The following is a 16,384-nucleotide window of genomic DNA, read 5'->3' on the forward strand; positions in this document are numbered from 1 at the left end:
CCCCCGCTTCTCAAAGCTTTATAAGAAAACCATAGTGTTCGATACACGAGTATTTCCTTTTGTATTCCTGATCTATGTCATCATCATTATGATAGTGTTCCACTATTAAAGAAAGACCATTAAGGAAAGAACATCTTTGTTTAATAGCATTAATTAAAAGCCGAAAAAATAGAAAAAAGAAAGAATAAGCACAAATACGTTATTAAATAATCGTACTAACTATAATAAGCACATTGTTAAGAATACACGAAAAATAACGAGCAAAAAGCTGCTCTCCTTTGTTTATTTTTCGTTTTATCAATGCGTTCATTCGTTGATTTTAAAAAACTCAGAAAGTGACAATAATATGTATATATTTCTATCGTGCTTTCCTTCTAAAAAAATCCTTCTTTCCGAATTAATCGCTATTGATTAACTAAGCTTAAGATGTAAACGAATAACAATTTACTACATTGGTTCACATCGATGTTGGGGACCAGAAATTCATTTCTCTTAATTGCGATGGTTTTGCTCGAAATGCATTTAGGTAAGCAGCTGATTTTTCTGATTTCTCATCGCTTCCTACATATGTAAGATTTTGCGACGAAATGGATTTCTTCCGAGCAAGCGATCTAAGCGGAGCAGTTGCGACTTCGATGTTTGCTTCGTCCTCTTCTTCGATCTTGCTAGTAACGAGTTCCCTAGATTGTCCGAAGATGCTTGCCAAGATCCAACCTCCCTGATATTTCCCGCAATCATTAAGGGATGCTCCTGCAAAGTATCGGTTCGAAGAAACACGACGACGAGCCTTAGGCGAACCGCTTGGACTGCCTGATGGCGAAGCGACTGGAGTGGCTGGTAAAGATTTGCTTCCTCTTCTGGGTTGACTGGCGGCCTGCTCGGCCGAAATAGTCTCGTGAAGTTTGTTAGACATCATCTGGTTAGCTACAAGAACAATTGACTTTCCACAAAGTGCTGGCTTGCCGTGAAATCCATCATCTACCCCCTGTGATTTTGTAATCTTCGTATTATCGGTCACTAATACCTTCGGACTTGATTTAATTCCTTTTTCTGGCAGCAAAATCAGAAACATTGAATCACAAAGAGTAAGAAAGAAATTTTACTTGTTATTCGTTGTTTCAGTCGTAATAATTAAAAGAAAATTCGTAATTACTAACTGCACAAAGAACGCATGCAACAGTCAATTGTAAATTACCTTTATTCGCTGTTAAAGTTGATGGTATAAACGGTTGACAAGGTAAGGGATGCTTGCTGAAATCAATTTCCTGATTTTTTTTCTTCTCCTCGGTAGACTGTTGTTGTTGCGTATCCTGTACTTTCACATTATTTGTTGATGAAGTAATATTTTGTTCCTCAAAAACTTCGTCAATCGGCCGATATTCTTGCGAAACCGATGATCGATTTTGTGTCTTCGGATATCGTATGTAAAAGAAGCTGTCGTCATGAGATGGTGGACTAAACGTAATGTCATCGAAATCACATCTGCATAAAAGAAAAAAGACGAGAAGTTGGTAATTACACGTCGCAAAGAAAGAAAGTAAGGTTAATGAAGCAAACAAGGGTATGCTACTCGATAAATAAAGGCTCTTCGACTGATGGTCTTTTGTTAGAAGATTCTTTCAGCTTTAGATATCTTCTTACCATTGATATATTGTTCTCTTTAATACCAACAGTTCGTCTATAAATTTCTAAGTCCTATAGCGATGCGTTTCTCAGAATGCTAACCCGTCAACTAATTCAACGAATAATTCAATGCCTGACATAAGTATTTTGTTGAATTCGATACTATTCATAACATGCGTGAACAAACAATCGTTATTTAATCCGATGTTTTAATGTAAATCGACATAGATCTACAAGAGAGAATAAGAAAAGAGTATAACAAACGTTATGCACCGCACACAGTAAGCTATACGAGGTCGCACTATTGCGAGGAGTATCTTGAGTCTAAGAATAGCGGGCACAATGCCCATGCGATTAACTACTTATTCGTATTGTATCACGCATTAGCCAAATTTCATGTATAAATATTTCTTATCGTTTATTAAATGTATGAATTGAACATCCAAGACTTAAACAATGCAAATCTCTTGTTTTATGTGAATGATTATGGTATATTCAGTGATTAATTTTGAGATCAACTCTTCTGTAAAACTTAGTAAAAGGAAAAATCAGTTCACCTGACCGAATCATTTCTGTCAATTACGATTAGTAAAAGTGACTTAACTTTGAAAATACAGCACAGAATAATTTAGACGATTTTAATTAAAAATAATAATTATTATTCCGAGTGAAAAATTTGTTTATGGCATACACTTATTTTTTTACAATTTTATTACACTTATTTTTGTAACATCGTTTGACAGCTAAGCATATTTGTAAGATCTAAATTTGTTTTTAATCAAGATTGATATTGTTTTTCTATTTTATACACTAGGCTATAGTTATAATGTACGTGTTTTCTGATGAAAGAACATTTCGACAGACACATGATAACAGTCAAATATATATATGCATTCTTATAAGAATAGCTACATTGTTCTTCAAATATTAGATTCATCAAAATACACATCCATTATAATCATAAATCATAGACTTAGTTTTATGTGAAAGTAGATAAAATCCAACCGCCGGCTTGGCAGCACGATTTTCGCATAACAAATATATTTGATAGTCATATTAAGAGGGTTAATGCTAAATCTACTTGTATTCAGTATTTACAGATTCACAGAGATGCCCTGCCAGCAATCTAAAAAATTGCCTCTTACCATTGCAATTGGTTTAAATTTCTTCTACATTCAGCAAAGAACAATGCTACGTTAAGGCATCACAAGCCTGCAACTCAGTACAAGTCGAAGTTTAACAACCTTACAACACTCCAATTCTACAAAGGATTCGAAAAGAAACGAACCTATTGTCAGTTCGGCCTTTGATCCACTGCGGCAAAGATATTCCAACGCTGAGTAATCTATCTTCTTGTCTTGTGGAGCCCATTTTTATAATTTGCCAAACTTTCCCTTTCTTTCGAATTGAATCCAATAAAAAATAAGATTTGGTTCCGTTTAAGTTTGCCTATATCTTTCTTTTTTCTTTTTTTCTTTTAATAGATCACACCTTGAAACATTGGATTCAAAAGATATCCGACAGTTCAAAGTTGTAATCTTTTAACAATTTTAAGTAAAAAACAACTTCTCCTAAAGGATTGATCTGCACGTTGTTTTACTGACCTAGAAAATGAATAAAATGATGGATGGGCACGTTTGATTATGCATGATTAAATTTGATTTTATTAAACATTATTAAACATTCTAGATATATGCTACTTAAATGCATTGAAAGAAGAAAAAACACATTATATTTCATGATTATACCGCTCATTTTGTTGCAAATTCATATTTTTAAGTACATGATTCAAACAATAGCATCTTAGTAAAAAATTGTTTTATGTATCAAATATTATAAAAAGCACTATATATACTTTGTATATTTTATATATTTCTTTATCTTATGTATGTGCATTTTACGCAATTTTATACTTTCAGATTCTTTAGAAATCAGAAGGGAGATAAAATGACTCGTTATTTATAATATTCGATCCCTCTAAACATAACTTTGATTATTCCAAAGGTATGTTTGTAAAATTATCAGTTCACTAATGGTTTCCTATTTATATATTCTTTTATCTTTGTTTTTGTTGGACTTGTATTTATCTTTGCAATTAACTAGTAGTATATTCTACATACATACGTTTTTGTATTCTTTCTCTGTCTCTGTCTCTTTCTTTCTTTCTTCCTCCCCCGTTCCCCTCAAGAGTATATTTTTGTTATAAATTACAACGTCTATAATGACATCGACATTAAAGTATTTCTTTATAAAAGGCGAATCATTTTGTTTTGTATTATCTGCTAAGACAGATAACCAAGGTATTTCGAAAGCAATGGCAAAAAATGTAAACACAAAAAAGTAATCAAAATAATACCAAGAAATAAAAAAAGAGAAAGAATAAAATTTATAACGACAAAAATTTACATAATTTGACAAATATGAAAAAGATAATTATTTTTATAGTCTCTACTATATTACGTTTCTCATACTTATTCATTGAAGTATATCATTCACAAAATTGAAGTACAAGTATAAACGGACACGCTTCATTCAACAAAATAGCAATATGTATATTGATCGATTACTTACTCGATTTTTATGATATTCTAGATGTTTTTGCACATTTAATAACCCCATAACGGCAATATTTTTACAGAGCTTCGGAATATCGTGACCGACGAACAGCTAATCACTATTTGCTATGACCGAAATATAATATATTATATCATATAATATATTAAGCTCTGTTGTGTCGAAGTACCAACTACTTTATCTAATGGAAAATTCCCATTCCTGGACAAATGGAAAATAACTAGACTAGCAAAAGGAGCTAGGGAAAATGAAGAGAAACAACGTTGACGTTGTTATTGAAAACACTAACAGAAAATCGTATTGATTCTTTTTATTACATATTCAAATTTAATTTATTGCATATATATGATCGAAGCCCGTGGAGTGCTGAAGCACTCTGCTCGCGTTACAACTTCAAACAATTCCAAAACTAATTTGATGTTTAAATGAAGAAATACGTAACAACAAAGATTAACTTGCATATTTTATATTTAAAACTAATTATATTTAAAACTGAGTATTTCTAAAAGATTGACTGCTATAACAGGATTTGATTTTTAATGAAATTTACTTAGATGCTGAGCTCAACATGACAGTCCTAACGATTCAACGATTCTACGATTAATTTGTTATCCAATAGGACAAATTTTCATTAACTAACACTAATAAACATTATTTTGATTGGAGTTTACAATATCAGAGGGCGAGTGATTTATGCCTTGGAAATATTCTTTTCCATGGTAACAAAAGATATCTATGAAAGATAGATACGAAATTTGAAAGTGATTATAGTTGTTACTGATAAATAATTTTGACATTTAGTCTATTGATAGACAAATTTATTAATTTATTAAATAACTTTTGTTCGTTACCTCAGCTACGCTGCTGTACAGTTAAATTCGCGGTGCTAGAATTTACCTTATTGTCATACAAGATATTCACGCTAAAGGGAGCCACAGGCCTACACCAGTTCACAACAATATTTGATATCTTATAGAACCATAAATATGTTAAAACTTTAAGACGAATTTACAACAATGTTACTATGTGTGAACTGGGAGTGAGATAGATTTTCACTAGATTATATAGATAAATTTGTATTTCTTTCGTGCCGAGCAAGCGTTCTTCCGGTTGGGGCTACTGAATTGGGCTGTTGTCGGTAAGTTCATTGAAATCAAAATCGATTTCAATCGTACTTAAAAAAATAATCTCGGCAGAAATTTTATATTAAAATCATGTTACTCTTTCTCTAATATATAAATATGAATATCTTTAGGTTTTGAAAACGAATAATAATTGTAGTTGAAATAGTGACAGTAACTAACCTATAACTGTTTGTTATTTACATTCAACATACCACATTATTTTACTACGAGCTATCATAATTGTACTTTATTATAATTAATACAGAGTTATATTTTGCATGCACAGGTAACCAACAACAATGAAATTCAATAAACTTGTTTCTTCTTCACGCCGAAAAAACCGAAAGAGGCATTTCACGGCACCTTCTCACGTTCGGAGGAGACTTATGTCAGCTCCTCTTTCCAAAGAACTTCGGCAAAAATATAACGTTCGTTCTATGCCAATTCGTAAAGATGATGAAGTTCAGGTAGGGTAATATTTTATAAATCGTTTGAAGATTGAAAAGTGTTTATATTAAATGTGATAAAACATATTAAAAATAAGTAATTATTTTATAAAACCTCATTCATTAAACATTTTTGTTTATTTATTGCCTAAAGGTTGTTCGTGGCCATTATAAAGGCCAACAAGTTGGAAAAGTTGTTCAAGTGTACAGGAAAAAGTTTGTTATATACATAGAAAGAATTCAACGTGAAAAAGCTAACACTGCTAATGTATATGTTGGTATCGACCCATCCAAGGTAAGCTATTTTTTGTATTGTGTTTTGGTATATATGTATTATTAAATTTTGATAAATGATGAACTAAACCATTCACGTAGATTAAAGCACAAAGCTTGTTGGTTTCGTTGATATATAAGGGTTCTCCTTTATGTCTATGAATTTGACTTGTTTAGCTTTTTTACTGCAGAAAAGTTGGCACTGATATTATAAAATTCACCTTTTTTTTTCTGGTTAAAAAATATTTACTTTTTTCTAATTTATATCTTTTGTGATTTACAGACAGTGATTGTAAAATTAAAGATGGACAAGGATCGTAAGAAGATTATTGACAGGAGGAGTAAAGGTAGGCTTGCAGCATTAGGCAAGGATAAAGGAAAATATACCGAAGACTCAACTGCAGCCATGGAAACTTCGTAAATTTAAGTCAGTTTCATTTATAAAGTTAAATAAAAACATTAATATTAGAATCTGTGTGTAATACTCCTTTTACTCATTTAATGCTCTTAGTCATACACTAAAAGGTGTTTTGGAATTTAAATACCATATTTATATTTATAGCATAAAATACAAGTATAAAAGTAAATGCTTGGTAAAAAATAAAAGTGCACATATTTATAAAATTCTTGTTACATTTATACGTATAAAAACAATCATGTATTGCTATTGTCCGATATTTATACATTCTATGAACTGCATATCGCAACATAAATTCTGTCCTTTCTAAAATATTACTTCAACATATAAATTGTTTAATTTATCTAAAAATTACAGAAACTCGTAATTTTCTACATGTACGTTATTTATATAAAATATTTTATTCATCAATATTTAAACACCTTTTTTTGAGTGATAGATCTTGCTCTGTTTGGGAGTGTCTCTTTTTTGAGATTATCTCATCTTTGATTTCATCAGAAGAATCAATATTGTGATTAGAATACTGATCTGAGAATTCTGCATGAGAGTCTTTTGTAACTTTTTCTCGTACTACGATTCTTGCTATTGGTTTAATGTTTACTGAAAAGAGAAGAGAACCAATTAATAAAAGAAGCATATTTTTTTAATAACATTAATTTAAGTATTTATCAATTTACTCATTACATACCTATTTTGTAAGGTTTCTTTCTTTTTCTAGTACCAAGAAAGCAAGATACATTATCTATATTTTTATATTCAACTCTATACTTTTGTTTTCCAAGTTTCAATGTTTTTTCTGTGAAAGCTATTTTACTTTGCAGTAACTGATTTTCAAGTAGCTAGATACAACAAAATATAATTTTTTCAATAATATACTACATATTGGATTGAGCAATTATATCATGACATATATCATACCTTAGATGGAATGTCTATAATAAAGACTTCATCATCTACTTCTACATCTTTGAGTGTAAAGGAAGGCTTTGTTGTTTCAACCAATAAATTTTCCTTCTCTATAAATTCCTGTAACTTTAAGAGGGCGAAGGATAAGAAAAGATTAACAAAATATAAAGGTAATATAAGAGAAAATAGAAAAAACAAAATTCTTATTTATACATTGTATGGTCTACATATTGATTCCTTTTTCCCACATTGCATCATATCTTCAATTTTTAAGTCCTTTTCACTTGATGCTTTCGTATGCTTTTCTTTGTCAAAATTACGACTTATTGCATAGCTTAAATCTGATTTATGTTGAACAGATTTATTACCAGCAAATGATAGTTGTTTAGTATCTAGAGATGAATCTTCATTGGTGTTTGAACATTGTTTCAAAATATTATCTTCATCATCCAAGCAATAGATAGTCTGTTCTGAAAAGTCTTCATTTTTTTGTAATTTTGTATAAAGTTGGATTGAATTTTCATGGTTAGGATGTACGTTATCATTTTCATTACCTAATACATCAGAAAATTCTGAGGAACGTTTGAATAGCTTGTCTCTCATATTTTCAACATTGTAATTTCTATCATCATTCTCACTGATACTAGAGTCACTGTCTACTAAATTTAATCTCCTTAATTGTTGATATCGTTTTTCAGTTATTGGAGAAGTACTGTCTTTCATTATCAACTTCATTTCCTTTACCTCAGATTTTTCATCACAAAAATCATTTACGCTTAATTCTTCTGATTCAATATTTTCATTAAGCACAGATATATCACACATTATTTTATACTTTTTATTAACAATTTCTGTATGAGTAACTTTGGGTTGCAATTTATCTGTTTGTATCTTTTGTTTGCATTTTACCTGATTTGTATCTATATTTTCATTTGCAAGTAATATTGTATCTTTAGAAGTATTAGATTTCAAGTTATCATCATCGTCTATTAAATTATTTTTAGAAGAGTTTACTATGGAAGAAGTATTTGATGTATCTTCTTTTTCTTCTTTTTGAGTCCTATTTTTAAATTTCTTATAATGCTCTTCTCCATGTTCTAAATTTTCTTCCTCTGTATCTTCATCGATACCCGAGTCTTTTAGTTGGTATGTGTTACCAATAACCGAGGGCATGTTCATAAATGTTTCTGTAATATTTAGGTCTTTTTCTGCCTGATTAGGACAATTTCGATCCACAGACATATTTTTACAATTAGTATCCCAAATTTCATTAACGTTATATAATGAAAATGACAGCCTTTTCTGTGTTTTTGTGTTAGGACTTCCAAGCATTTTATAACAATAATTTTTATCTGATTGGAATTCTTTACTGATATTATTCACTGTAGGATCTGATTGTTCTAATTTATCATTATTATTTGTTACTTTTTCTACTGTAGTTGCATTGCATGTTATTTCAGTTGAATCTGAAGTTGTGTCACATACATCTTCAACAGTAGCAGTATTTATTTCATCTTTCACTGACACTTGATCGTCTAAATTTAAAACATTCTCTTTAATACAATCTATAAAATATTTATGAGGTGTGTTTGTCTTACTTTGTATATTACTTTGAACATTATCAGTCATTACAGAAAAAGCTTCTTTAGTACCATCATTATCACATGTGAATTTATTTGCATCTATCCTTTTTTTCAAAGAAAGAGCTTTTTGAGATTTTCTCTTAACAACATTTCGCCATCCTAAATTTATAGGTGATGTACTTTTAGGTCTTTTTATGACTGTTTCTTTAGGTTTTACATTAGATATAAAATCATCTTCATTAGTCACAGATTCTATTTCACAAGAATATCTTCTATTCTTTTCTAACGTCTCTTTTATATAATTTGATAATGATACATTAGATTTGTATAAAATACTATAATCATCCTCAGTGAAAGTGTCATTGCAATCTGTTTCACTGTCATCTGTCACATTTCGAAGAACTGAAGTCTTCATTTTAATATATTGGCTATATGTCTTTATGCTTTGATACTGTTTAATTGCAGCATTCATAGCTTTATTTTTGCGACGTAATCTTCTACATGGTACCAGTTTATGTAACAAAGAGAAATCTATCATTCTGTTTGCGACTGTATTTGGTACTATATTCCATGTAATTTCATCAGATTCCATAGTGTAGCTTTTCACTAACCTAATATCTGTAACATTAGAATATTTTTTATAGAATATTAATTACATTTAAAAATAATCGATATCTCAAATTAATAGGTATAGAAAAATGATTACTTGAATTACAGTTTATAATAATGTAGCCTAAAAAATGTATCACTTCACAAATAAAGCTGGCACGCAAGTACAACTCATTGAAATGAATTAGAATTTAGTGGTTAGGAAACTTTATACACATGTAACATACATACATATGTATGCATACAATTTAAAACTGCCTATTACGTTTTTAACATTTTCTAAAATGAATTCATACAATTCCTTTACATATAATATTTGATTAAAAACACTTTTCTAGCCTTCCAAAAACTATACGTAAAATACATTTTCAATCGTTGCAATAAAAGTGATCAAAAATATATTTATACACCAGTCAAACGTAAAATTAAATAAAAAGGTAGACAAATTTAGAATATAATTATTAAAATTAATATGAGCTTTCATAAAACATTTAAAATTTAGCGAAATAAATTTTTTAACTGACATCAATCACAATTTATTTTATATACGTTTTTCAAAAATACAAGGTGACTCCGTAATTTATGGTGCAAATGGGGCCAGGGAGATTCTATGGCTCAAAATAAAACGAATATAAAAAGTAAAATTGCGTTAGAAATTTCTTTTCGAATCAAGTTTAAAAATTTGCGAAGTATACCTACGTTTGCTTAATTCATGGCTAGACAGAAGTAGATAATCGATAAGAGGTTATTCCACATGCAAAATTAAGTCGAGAATGTAGAATACAATTTTTTGAGCCTCTAAAGGCTCATTTTCGAGAAAATCGAATTTGAAAATTTGTCTAGTACGCGTGTACTCGGTTAATTTTTTACTATCACATACATTCACATATACATGAATGAGTATGTAAATTGAATGGGTCACACATGACGAAATGGAATTGAATTTAAAGAAAAAAAATGAATAATGAAGAAAGTTTATTTCACTTTGCATAACAGTTTTTTATTTTTATTATCGGCATATAAAAGTGGAAAGAAAACGCTATAAAATTACTTGGGAGGCATACAAGGTTTTACCACCACTAGAATTTTTGTTGTACGAAAATAGGATTCCATACGAAGAAAGAAAGTGTTTCGTTATGAAATTTCCAGTAGAATGTGCATTTGTATACCGGAAGTGTATGGATCGATGAATATAGGTACAAACAATGATGTAAATGAAAGAAAAGTGGAGGGAGTGAAAGGATAGAAGTAAAAGAAAAAGAATAATGAGATTGCCAAAACATTTTATAGTTGTTCGTGTGTTTAGATGTATGAGATAAATACTAGTACATATTTCAATGGTAATAACAAAGATAGGATGCTACATACACAAGTAAAAAAATTTTGAAAAATTCTGTTTTAAAGTTTAGTGATGCAGTAAGTAATAGAGTGTGAGAGAAAGAGGTGCAAAAGCGCAGAAAGAACGCCGTCACGAACCGCAAGCGTAAACGGTCGAAAACCGATTTCAAATAGAAATTGATTATAGATCCTCTATAGATGATTAGTTAGAGTCGATCAAGTGATAGAATAAAAAAATAATTCAACTTTCATATTTTCACTTATTCTTTGAAAGAATTAAAAGAAACTGATGGAATTTAGGGAAAGATGATTCGGGAGTTTTTTTGGATCGTGAAAGTGTTAGGTGAACGATAGTCTTTGATTGACAAATTAGAAAGATAAATTGAAACTTGTATGAATTGATGAAAAGAAAATCTAAGAATGCACCAAAACAGAAAAAAGAAAAAGCGAGTGAATTACGGTGTAAGGGCAGTCGAGGTATTGCGTGGAATGAAGGGATTTGGCTTTACGATCTCGGGACAACAACCTTGCATATTGAGCTGCATCGTTCCAGGAAGTCCAGCGGATATCGCTGGATTACGAGCCGGCGATTATTTAGTATCTGTTAATGGTCACAATGTTAGCAAACTGCCCCATGACGATGTTGTGCAATTAATTGGTCGTTCAAAGGGTATTTTAAAGTTGCAAATAGCTGAAAATTATTATTCTGATTCCTCTGACGAAGAAGGAGTAACAGCAGTACGCTGCAAGCCCAAATATATTCATAAACCTCGTGCAAGTAATATGGGAGCGCTACAATTACAATGTAGAGTTGCCAAAGTTGTGCGAGATTTACAAAGTGGTGCTATGTTTGATGTAGCAGGAAAAACACCACCTGAATTGCAAAACCATGGAACTTACTGTAATTTACATTATCACTGGGATATGTCTAGTCCTCTTCCACCACCACCACCGCCAGCATCTCATAAAAGAGATTCTGAGAAAATAGTGCATAGAACAGTTGTTGGTTACCTCGGAACTATAGATATTCCAAATCAATTGCATCCGTCTTGTATGATGCAGGTAATTTTGATAACACTATCATTACTATCTCTTAATTCTATATAAACACTAAGTTATCCTTGAATTTGATCTAATATGATTTTACTAATTCATATTTATTCTTCTAGGTATTGAGAAAATGCATCAAACGGTTGAAAGCTGAGAAAAGAAATCCAACCACAGTATTGTTAACAATACATGTAGCAAATATAAAACTCACCAATTCAGAAAATCGTGTTATAGCAGAATATCCGTCCTATAGAATAATATTTTGTAATTCCTTTTCTGAACAAGATAAACAATATTTTGGGATATTAACTAAATCTGTTAAAGATAAAGAAAATATTGTTTCCAATTCCTGCCATGTTTTTACAATATACTATAAATTAATTGATCATATAGTACATTCTAGTGTGTGCAATATATTTGGTTTTACATGCACCAAAACTTCTGAACTAAATGTATGTCAGGAATTTCCAGACAGTTGCAATGGTTTGATTGGTGCTATACAAACTTTGTACATATCAGATTCAACAGCTACTGACACAAATCCATATAATGAAATGAGGAGACATCAAGAAACTGCTTCTCCGCAACCAAGCAATATAAGTACATCAACAGCTCATTCGAGTAATAGTGATTCCGGAATTGGCTATAAGGATGATTGTACAAGTCGATCAGATAAAAATATCGTACAAAATATTCCCCGAAGAAGATGTCCAACTTTGGAATATAGGGTATGTTGATTAAAATGCTCATAGTAGTTAACTCAGTTAATATTAAATGGATTGTAGGATTTACATTGTAATAACACTATTCTATAATATTTGTTACTTAGTCAGTAAATATATATTGAAATGTATGTAGTCCTTTTTTTGTTATTTAAAATATAAAATTTTTCATGGATACACCTGTTACATTTTGTCATTTTATCTATCTGAGTTCTAAAGAAATTTTAATGATTGTAATATGGGTATTATTCAATCCATTATGGTTATAAAAAAAAATACTTAAAATATATGATAGTTTAAACTATTTTCATAACTATTCTAAATTGAACAGTTTTCATTTTACTTAATAAATAAAGATCTGCTTCTAATTAACATGATATATGTTTAGGATGCGTGTGAATATTCGTCAAGATCATACGGTAACGAAGCTGTAGATTTGAGATTAACGGTACGAGCTGTATCGAAAACATGCTGGAACGAAACAAATAAATTGAGCAAAGATAGTCTGGAATTGCCTCGTGAAAGTGTGATGTTTAATGATTTTTGCAATGGCATAAGTACGTGTTCGGAAACGATAGAAAATTCCGACATGAATTCCGACATACAAAAGGGAACGAAGAGGGGGGACTTGCCCACCTGTCCATTGCCATCTGCTTCAACAGTTAAGCAGGGGTTGCTTAGTTCGTCCGTTGGCTCTCTTGTGTCCGTTTGCACCACCGCAATGCTGCACGGTTTAAAAGATCCTGTTGAGACGCCCGGTGATGCCGCAATTAAGTCGCAATCGCAATTGTTGGGACTTACGAGACTAGCGGAATCAAAAGAAATCGACGTACCAGACAAGTTTAGCCCGAAAGTTTTTTCTGGTATTTCCAAATCTTTAGTGCATAGTTTTGAAGACCTTAATACAAGCATGGATTACGTTCGACCACTGTGCCAAACTTATTCAGATAAATCGGATAATTCGCGTCCTTGGGGAAGCTTGCAAGAAATTAGAAACGTTGGGACCTGTGCGCAGAATATCTGTCTGGTAAGATTTATATTTATTATTTCCAATATTTACTTTTGCTAACGCGGTCTACAATGTGGGAGATTCAGGATCAGATCTTGTTTGGGACCTGTTTCGGGTTTTCAAAAAATCTAAGAAAGTTAATGGATACTTATTATAACATTTCTATTACAATATCCAATAAGTTTCAAAATGGAATATTTATCTCAAATACCGGGTCCGATATTGTTCTCATTGGGGGCATAAACGTCTCACGTTATACACGGAAGATTAATTGGTTCTTAAATGAGTTATCAATTTACAATTTGAGATTATTGCAATAAATGGGATACAAATATAATGAAAAAGGAAGACAAAATTTAAATATTTGTATTAAATGAAAGAATAATGCCTGAAATTGCAAATAAGGAAAAAGAAATATGAGAACAGAGGGGAAGCACGAGTAAATGAGTGAGTTCTATGAATAAGTGAGCGAGATAATGCACGAGTGTGAGAGTATGTGTGAGCGAGTGAGTGAGCGAAAGAAGAAGAGAAAAAGAGAGAATGGTGGGAATTAGAGTATCATATTTCGGTTCGATAGTTTTACAATTTTTGGATGAAATAACGAAAATAATTTCACGAAAGAAATCGAATAACTAGATAGAAGTAGCAAAGAAAATATATTTAGTATGAATAAATGAAGGTACCGACGGATAAACCGACCGACCGACTGAGCTTGGAACTTGGAAAGGAGAGGGAAAGAGAAAGAGAAGGAAATGAAGTACGAGCGAATATACCCGTAGCGGTAGTGCACATGAGAGTGACATGTTACACACAAAATGAACGTGACGCTGTCGTGCAATAGTTACAATGTTGATTACTATAGAATCATGGTTGAATTAATTATTTAGAAAAATTAATTGAATAATCGTTCGTGTAAATTATCGGTTCGATTGTAAGAAATCGATCGGTCGATCGTGTCGGTTCTGTCGGTATACGTCGTGTTCGGCTGACCATTGAGTTGAACAGACACCGTGTGCGGAATCATAATTGTCAACGGGTGCATCGCTGCAGTTGGGCGGAGCCCTTATTATTACGAGCATACCACAATCTTGTTTTGATAGTTAATACCAAAGAAAATTATTTCCTTGACTGTATTATGTTTATATAAGTATTTTTATTTTTCCCTCGATAAATGGGATCGTTACGTGTGTACACGAAGGAATACGATCTTCGATCACGACATGGATACCGTGGTGAAATCGGTATGTACGACACGGTCAATATTTTATGGAATTACTAGGAGATCATCTAATGGATTCTAGTTCGACGTTCTTTATTTTTTCAAAGTTAATCAGTTGTTTACATTAAAGAAGTGACAAAGTGAAATCGAAGAGCATTCTCGCTATTGTTATTTTATAAATCAGGACAGAAAATGAAATTTTAATGATTTGATCTATGATCAATAGTCGACAACGTCAAATCGATATGTTACGTCGATACGTTATACTGTTACACCGATACGTATTGTTATCGTTCTAATAATTGAAATTAATTATGTTTTCGCGCCCTCTTAAATCTTTTTATAATTATATTTTCCTTAATTCTATTTCAATTATTTGTGATTATGATGTACTTGTTCAAATCTTATCAACGATTGATATATATTAAATAAGTGACTCAGATATTTATGGTTATATATTTTTGTTGTCGGGAATGTTACGAAACAGGGAGGAAATAGATGTATTAAGAATTATTTATTATTACGTAGAATTATAAGTATTTTTCGTTTTTATGTTAGCTTTTCTTGTTTTAGTAGTTCTCTCTCTTTTTTAATTTTGAATTTATAATTATAAATATTTAAAGTTCTTAAAACGACTTATATACAGTTGCTTAATTATAGCTGTAGTACAATGGATTAGACGGACTATTATACGAATTGGAGTTAATGTATAAAAGACCATGAAGTTCTATTGACAAGTAAATTAAATGTTATATAATAACAATTATTAAAGACCGTATAAAGTTAGTGATTGCATACCATTCTTTTTGTTCCTTGATTTATTCTTAACCAATATTTGTAATATTTGTTATGTTTGCAATATTCGTATATAATAATCGTAATATTCGTAACGTTCGTATAAGGCTGAAGGCGCACGCGCTTGATCGTTTCCCCTATGACTCGTTTAATCCCATTTAACGACGTTATCAATAAAATATAATTTTTTTTAATGCTTCTTTCACACAGCACGGTAGTACACAATTATGCGATAAGAATACCGATTGTAAAAACATACATGCATGGGCCAATGGTTTTGAAAAATTACTAGAAGATCCAAAAGGTTTACAAACATTTGCGGTAAGAATGAAATTTTATTTTCACTAAATAAATACATATTGCATATTTTTCTAATACCTTTTTTCTTTTCATAATTTAGGAGTTTCTAAAAAAAGAATTTAGCCATGAAAATATCTACTTTTGGGCTGCTTGTGAGAGATACAAAGATACTAAAGATGTTACTACAAGACGTAAGTTGGCAAATCAAATTTACCAACGTCATTTGTCCACTACAGCAGCTGAACCTGTAAACGTTGATAGCCATGCAACTGGCCAAATAACGCAAGAACTTCTTAGTGAAGCACCTGCTGACCTTTTCTTACAGGTGTTCATGACATGTTTTTTTATTCTTCTGTTCAATTCTGCAATTGTGTTTATTACTATTATTAACATTA

General features: G+C 31.1%; 4 protein-coding genes and 1 long non-coding RNA gene across 8 annotated transcripts in view; 3 read left to right on the top strand and 2 right to left on the bottom strand.

Moving 5' to 3' along the window:
- Nucleotides 1-3,175, top strand: part of LOC117151276 — a 7,015-nt gene extending 3,840 nt beyond the window's left edge. Inside the window, exon 4 of the long non-coding RNA XR_004461078.1 lies at nucleotides 2,724-3,175. This is a non-coding gene — a long non-coding RNA (uncharacterized LOC117151276). The remainder of the gene's footprint in view (nucleotides 1-2,723) is intronic.
- Nucleotides 41-3,227, bottom strand: LOC100740008. Of its 2 annotated transcripts, none has more exons than XM_033319057.1 (3): nucleotides 2,912-3,227; nucleotides 1,196-1,482; nucleotides 41-1,050 (listed from the first exon to the last, which is right to left on the bottom strand). In XM_033319057.1, exons 1-3 carry the CDS (start codon nucleotides 2,992-2,994, stop codon nucleotides 458-460), a joined length of 963 nt encoding a protein of 320 aa, XP_033174948.1. In that variant the 5' UTR covers nucleotides 2,995-3,227; the 3' UTR covers nucleotides 41-457. The 2 variants fall into 2 exon arrangements, with proteins under 2 accessions (XP_033174948.1, XP_024221126.1); XM_024365358.2 differs by lacking the exon at nucleotides 2,912-3,227 and adding an exon at nucleotides 1,571-1,940.
- Nucleotides 3,228-5,208: 1,981 nt separating this feature from the next.
- Nucleotides 5,209-6,511, top strand: LOC100740251 (60S ribosomal protein L26). The gene is made up of 4 exons (XM_003486850.4): nucleotides 5,209-5,335; nucleotides 5,608-5,788; nucleotides 5,922-6,062; nucleotides 6,324-6,511. Exons 2-4 carry the CDS (start codon nucleotides 5,621-5,623, stop codon nucleotides 6,459-6,461), a joined length of 447 nt encoding a protein of 148 aa, XP_003486898.1. The 5' UTR covers nucleotides 5,209-5,335; nucleotides 5,608-5,620; the 3' UTR covers nucleotides 6,462-6,511.
- LOC100740131 lies at nucleotides 6,512-9,795 on the bottom strand. Its single transcript, XM_024365416.2, is given in 6 exon segments — nucleotides 6,512-6,923; nucleotides 6,925-7,058; nucleotides 7,147-7,297; nucleotides 7,377-7,490; nucleotides 7,578-9,565; nucleotides 9,654-9,795. Coding segments are annotated over 5 exon segments (2,412 nt in total). The 5' UTR covers nucleotides 9,540-9,565; nucleotides 9,654-9,795; the 3' UTR covers nucleotides 6,512-6,872.
- A 708-nt stretch (nucleotides 9,796-10,503) lies between these two features.
- Nucleotides 10,504-16,384, top strand: part of LOC100740375 — a 39,947-nt gene continuing 34,066 nt past the window's right edge. For all 3 annotated transcript variants that reach the window (XM_024365414.2, XM_024365415.2, XM_012381671.3), the window contains exons 1-5: nucleotides 10,504-11,956; nucleotides 12,064-12,672; nucleotides 13,055-13,693; nucleotides 15,900-16,010; nucleotides 16,090-16,314. In XM_024365414.2, coding sequence (XP_024221182.1) covers nucleotides 11,315-11,956; nucleotides 12,064-12,672; nucleotides 13,055-13,693; nucleotides 15,900-16,010; nucleotides 16,090-16,314 — 2,226 coding nt within the window. In that variant the 5' untranslated portion in view covers nucleotides 10,504-11,314. The remainder of the gene's footprint in view (nucleotides 11,957-12,063; nucleotides 12,673-13,054; nucleotides 13,694-15,899; nucleotides 16,011-16,089; nucleotides 16,315-16,384) is intronic.

The sequence above is a fragment of the Bombus impatiens genome, unplaced genomic scaffold, assembly GCF_000188095.3.
Source record: "Bombus impatiens unplaced genomic scaffold, BIMP_2.2 scf_0135, whole genome shotgun sequence".
In the NCBI taxonomy this organism is placed as follows: Eukaryota; Metazoa; Arthropoda; class Insecta; order Hymenoptera; family Apidae; genus Bombus; species Bombus impatiens.